The sequence below is a fragment of the Cucurbita moschata genome, unplaced genomic scaffold (genome assembly GCF_002738365.1).
Source record: "Cucurbita moschata cultivar Rifu unplaced genomic scaffold, Cmos_1.0 Cmo_Scf00380, whole genome shotgun sequence".
Taxonomy (NCBI): domain Eukaryota; kingdom Viridiplantae; phylum Streptophyta; class Magnoliopsida; order Cucurbitales; family Cucurbitaceae; genus Cucurbita; species Cucurbita moschata.
Genome location: NW_019268896.1, coordinates 2,130 through 8,301, shown reverse-complemented (window position 1 = coordinate 8,301; position 6,172 = coordinate 2,130). Strand labels below are relative to the sequence as shown.

At 37.9% G+C, this 6,172-nt stretch overlaps 1 protein-coding gene across 1 annotated transcript; it reads right to left on the bottom strand.

Annotated features, from left to right (window-relative positions):
• Positions 1 to 884: 884 nt before the first annotated feature.
• LOC111440530 (aspartic proteinase PCS1-like) lies at positions 885 to 2,290 on the bottom strand. The gene has a single exon (XM_023077546.1). It carries the CDS (start codon positions 2,273 to 2,275, stop codon positions 1,013 to 1,015), a length of 1,263 nt encoding a protein of 420 aa, XP_022933314.1. The 5' UTR covers positions 2,276 to 2,290; the 3' UTR covers positions 885 to 1,012.
• Positions 2,291 to 6,172: the final 3,882 nt, after the last annotated feature.

The window sequence follows — 6,172 nt, the reverse complement described above, 5'->3', positions numbered from 1 at the left end:
TTTCCTTCGCTCCTAGCTAATTTGAGATTTTGTTCCATAGGAGTAGTCTTTTCTCTTGCATTCTCCATATGAAACCGCTCCAATAAACTTGATGCATATCCTTTTTGAGAGAGAAAATAACCATCCTCACATTTTTTAATTTCCAAACCTAGAAAACAATCAGCTTCACCTAATCTTTACCGGATATAGCTTTACCGGATATAGCTTTACCGGATATAACTTTACCGGATATAACTTTACCGGATATAACTTTACCGGATATATAGCTTTACCATATATAGGAAGTGAGCGGCTTTGAGGCTACCTGGTATCTTACCTAGGAAATGAGCTGCAACCCCCTAGGTCTATGATAGTCTCCCTGTTCGAGGAGGGCTACCCCCTTAACCCATCCAACTAAATGCTCCCCCTTCCCTATTCGGGGAGGGCTACCCCCTTAATCCATCTAGCTAAATGGTTTGTACAACGTGGGTCCCACGTTTCCCATGCTAAAACGGCTAGGAGCAGTCGAGTCCTAATCAGGAACCCCCTAATCCCCACAAAGCTATGACACCAATCACACACATGTAGCCTAAGGTACTAGGATAAGCCCACTCACAGTTTTCGTGGAAAGAAGGATTCAAATTTCAAAATTCTTCAAACTTCTTTAGAGAAGGTACTTGATTTTGTCTAATAATCATCGAGCTTATACTTATCTATTGAGCAACCAGTTTTCATTTGACATATATAGATTTCAGAAATTTTTATTTGTTTGTCACCTAAAGTCTCTAATAACACCTAAGTTTAACACTTGATTTTTGGAGTTTAACACTTGATTTTTGGTACAACTCTCTAACGACCTCATTTTCAAGTTTTAGGCGCAGAACTCAAAAGAACAAACTATTTCGTAGTCATATACTTGAACGAAATGAATGATCAATAAGTATTGATATTACAACAAATTTTGTTAAAAACAAAATTTGGTAATATAAAAATAGATACACAAAAGAATAGTATGAATCTCCACCGTCCATGATCATGCCTTCAATCCACTACACTTGGCAACACCAAACCCAATTCTCTTATTGCTCAGATCGTACTCCACCCACATATTCTGCTGATGAACGTTCCCGATTATATTACTCTCAGTCACAAGTCTATCTGACCGTCCGATCCCCACGCACTTCACCCCTTCCTCCACTTCCGTCAATAACCCTTCCCCTTTCCCGACCAATATCTCCACCCCATTCTCAAACTGGAACCACATGTCGCCGATCCTCCGACCCACCGCCGCCGCCACTGCGCCGTCGAAACACATGTCGGCGACGGCGGCGTATTCGTATCCTTTCTTCATCATGGGCCCCACTAATCTGACCATCTCTTCTCTGACCTTGCTGTAGGCCTCATCTACCAAATACGTCAAATCGGAGCCGGAGTCGATCATGGTCTGACCGGCCCCAGATGGGTCCGGTTTGAAAACGGCGGGCGAGATGTTGAGTTTGTTGTTGCCTATTCTTATCCCCTTCATCGGGAGGGTGTAGGCCGACTTGTCAAGATTCGGGGAGAGTCGACTTTTGGGGAAAGTCAACATGTTGACGTATTTGAATTTAGCGGAGTTGGGGTTGTCTCCAAGGTAGAACAAGCCGGTTAGATCCGACCCGGTTCGATCCGGAACGCAATAGGAAAACTTGGATATCTTGGCCTGGGAGATGAAGGAGAGGCGTCCAGTATTCATTCCCAACATACCCCTGTTTTGGGTGGAGGCCGTAGCGCAGCCCAGAAGGAGGGAGCGGGTAGTTAAGGAATTGGAGAAGGTGAATTTTTCAGTGACGAGATTACCCTCGGCCAGGGTCCCATCCGCGTAGAAGTAGGAGTAGTGGCAGTGGCGAGTTGGGTCACAAGAAGTAGGAAGGGTAAAATCGGGAATTCGGGGTCTGCACAGAGTGGTGTTACAGGGAAGGAAAGAGAAAGAGGAGGAGAGATAAGGGTCAAACCAATTAATCATGGGCTTCACTGATTTTCTCCTTACTTTGCCGTGGCATTGAATCCAGGACAGTTGGCTGCCGGTGTCTACGACCATGTCCATCTGCTGCGGCGGCGATCCAATGGGAACAGACACCACAAGGGCGTTGGAGTACTGGAAGGGGAACTTCCCATGGGATTTGGTTTTGGAGGAGAGGGAAAGGGAGGCTTCTTGGGAGGAGACAGAATGGGAGGTCAGAGGGAAGGAGAGGGAGAGGGAGTTTGATGGGGAGAATAAGAGACCCAATAGGGAGAGCAGTAGGAGAGAGAGAGGCATGATTATGTGTTTGTGACGGTTTTGATGACGTTGGATAAGACCCACCGTCTAAATACACCGAAACAAATAAAAAAAAAAGCAACAATTAAAAAAGAAACTCTTTTCTATTCTCTTTGTTGTTGCCTCGATATATTTTGATAGTGGGTCATATCCAACGTGTTTTTGGATGAAGCTGTTGTTGCTATTATATAGAGAGTAAAAATGGAAGAGAGAGAGAGCACTTAATTAAATGTACGGTAGAGAATTCTAAAATCCTATTTCAAGACAGTATTATAAACCAATTTTAGTTTTAGTTTGAACAAATGTGTGGTACAAATTTGTGATCTAATCCGGATTAAATGATTTGTTTTTAGTTTAAATATGTAATTTTTTAGTTCACAACTATGATACTAAATGAACTCAATTAATTTCACAGTGATAAATCTTTGTTTAACAATAATATGATCGTAGATTTAACCTCCATGAGTAGAATCTACCTTTAATGTGGTTGGGAGTCAATTTCTAAACAAAACCGGTGTAGGATCAAACCAATAGCAACTTAGAAAATTTAGTGACGGCTTAGGCAAACCAATTATGTGACTTTACTATTGGATTGGTTAGATGAATTGTATGAAGTATGAACCACGTGTGTTCTATGTCTCTTACACATCTCGTACTTGTGACTGTTTGACGTGTATGGTGTTATGTTATGTATATTATGTTACGTGGGATCCCATGAGACATATATATGATGTTATGTTATGTATTTTGTGATTACTTTCATATTGTATGATGCATGATGTCTCTAAATATACGTTATGTCATGCACACTATATTAGCATATTCGCTTGAGGTTTATGAAATATTGTTTAGCCATGTATGCTATTCATGAAAGTTATGTTTATGAAAGAATGAAGGTATGACCCACATCATAAATATATGCCATGGGTTAAAGCTATGGACCTCATGTATTTTGTGTGTCCTGTGCATCGGGATACTTCCCCCTTATAATGAGTACAACTGCATACAGTACAATATTGTGTACACCATGATCTTACTGCAACAAATATTATTTATTATAACTGGTTGAATGCATATAGTACAATATTGTTTACACCAAGATCTTACTATAATAAATCAAATATGGTTTACACTATGATCTTATTACAACAAATATGATTTATTATCGTAGGTCGATAGTATTGCATTTTTTAAACTTTATTTTTTTTTAAATGGTTATCCCTCCAACCTAAATATGGTTATTTTATGATTATTTAGAATCCTTCAAAAATAGACCATCAAGGTCAAAGTCACTTAAGACTTTAGAACTCTTCAAACACATTACAAAAAAAAAAAAAAAAAAAAAAAAACATGGAATCGAGCCATTTACTTGTAGAAAATGTGGAAAAACCTTTTTGCTCCGAGAGGAGATTGAGAACTCATGAGAACTCGAGTCATTTCTTGTTTAAATATTTTTTGGACTTAGATAATAAATATGTCGGTCTATAAGTTTTTAACATTTCTCTACTTTGGTATTTTGCCTCCATAAACGAGTTGCACAGTTTCCATAAGAGTGAGTCTTTGTGTTTGTTGGGCAATGTTGCAACAACTACGGCATATAGATCACTTCTTAGAGGTATGAAGTTTTGGACTTCCACCTAGTATTCGATTATATGATATTTCAATTTTGTTACTTTGGTGTTTGATAAAGGAAGAGCTTGAAAGGACATGGAAAAGAGAAAAAAGAAAAAAAGAAAAGAAAAGAAAAGAAAAAAAACAAAAACTTCCAACATATGTCACACCTTTCAATACAATTTTAACTATTATGTCTTTTGTACTTCTCTTTGAATTATTGATTTATGTGTTTCCATAATGTTGCAGGATTCCTTGAAAGCTCTAATTGGCAACCAACAACGAACAATGTATTAATTGACATTGATAAAAGAGTGGAACATAGAAGATAATGATGTCTGTTCGAATACCAATCAAAGATGTCACATATTGTGGATTATGAGTTTTTGTTCTATTTATCTTGTATTTGGGTGGGAGGAACTAATTTAAAAATTGGGGAAGTGTAACGAGTCTAATATTCTTATATAGATCTAGTTGAATACTTTATTTTATAACGTGCTAGCAGATTATAAAATCTCAATTATGAATAGAAGTCTCTTGATGTTTAATATTTAATGTATTATGAAATATTATTTCATGTGCGTTGATTTAGCAAGAGTAAATTAAAACTTTATACGACATAAAAATGTACTATCAAACGTGTATTAGAGTAATTATAGCATACTATTTTGTAACTTAAAAAAAATGCTACTAAAGTTAATAATAGCCTAATATTTTAGGCTATGTAGCTACTATAAAAGATTTCCACACCATTATATATAAGCTATATTTGCATACTTTATTATAGCATTTGTTATAGCTATACAAAAACGCTATAAAATGTTTTAGACTTTTAATAACATGGGCTGTCACGACAAACGAAAAACACTATAAAAAGTCTACAATAACGTTTTTCGTAAGCTGTTGTATCCTATATTTGTTGTGACATACGTAAAAGAATCCACACTATGTAATATAAATAGATACGTAAAAGAATAGCGTTTTATGACATAAAAGAATAGTATGAATCTCATAAAAAGTCTACAATAGCGTTTTTCGTAGGCAATGATCATGAGCGATCTGAGCGTAAAAGATATATAGGCAATGATCATGAGCGTTTTCCGTAGGCAATGATCATGAGCGTCGATGATTCATACTAAATTTTGTTATGTAATATAAATAGATACGTAAAAGAATAGCGTTTTACGTATCTTTTAATAACATGGACTAGGTTTTTTTGCACATTCAAGAATCGAAGACCGCAGAGAGAATTGTAACTATTCAAATTTCTGAAAAAAAAAAAAAATTAAATGGTCTCACGAAATCTCCCTAGAAATCGCTGGATTTCTCGTGAGACATTTATTCCCTAATAGAAACATTTCTATTTCTCTAAGTTTCCTTATTCTAAACCCCTATATGTTGCGTCTGTGAGAGAAAATATACGAGTTTTGAAGAGAAAAATCGTGAGACGTACGCAAGGCTTCGAGTTTTCCATGAGGAGTTTTGGGTAGAAGCGGAGTAACGTCGTGGGCATTGCACAATGAGGAGTGGCAGACGAAACGACAGCAGGGATGAGCGTAAGCGTCGAAGTCTTGTCGTAATTGAAAAGTGAAAATCGTGTCTAGGGTTTTTGTGTCTTTCAAGTAAGAAAGATGAGGGACTGGATTGGGTCGGGTTTCGGCGTCTGTGTACCCACAGGCTCGTACCACCCAAATCAGGCATCAGTCGCGGCTCCTCTTGGCTCGGATTGGCATGTACGTTGGCTCGACTGCCAATTCCTACTGCTCGGCTTAGCGGCTTAGTTGGTAGGCTTGGCGGTTCAATGACTCGGCTTATCGGCTCGGTATCTCTATATTATATCGATTCTTAGGTTTTCGGCCCTTCTAAAGCCGTTTCTGCCCTTATTTTTGCATTCTGAGGTCAGTATGGTCCTTAATAGTCAAAACATAGTGTGTTATTTGATAACTAACATGAGGGTTAGCTAGAATACGTTATGAAAGGTTCCTAAGTATATTATGTGGATCTTATAGGACATAGTGCCGTTGGAATTAGCTTGTTGTGAGTAACTTCAGCCAAGACCATCGAGGTAAGTGATCTTACTGTTGGAGTTAACCTTTTCAGTGTTGTATGATGGTGCGTGCCCTGTGGCCCCTGCATGCACTATATTTTATGTGATATGACTATGTGACGAATGGATTATGTTGACGGTTGATGTTATGAAAAGTCATGATTGATCTACTAGTAGTATATGCCACGAAAGTGATGAATGTTGCCATGTGTACACGTAGCATGATGGAATTACATTAT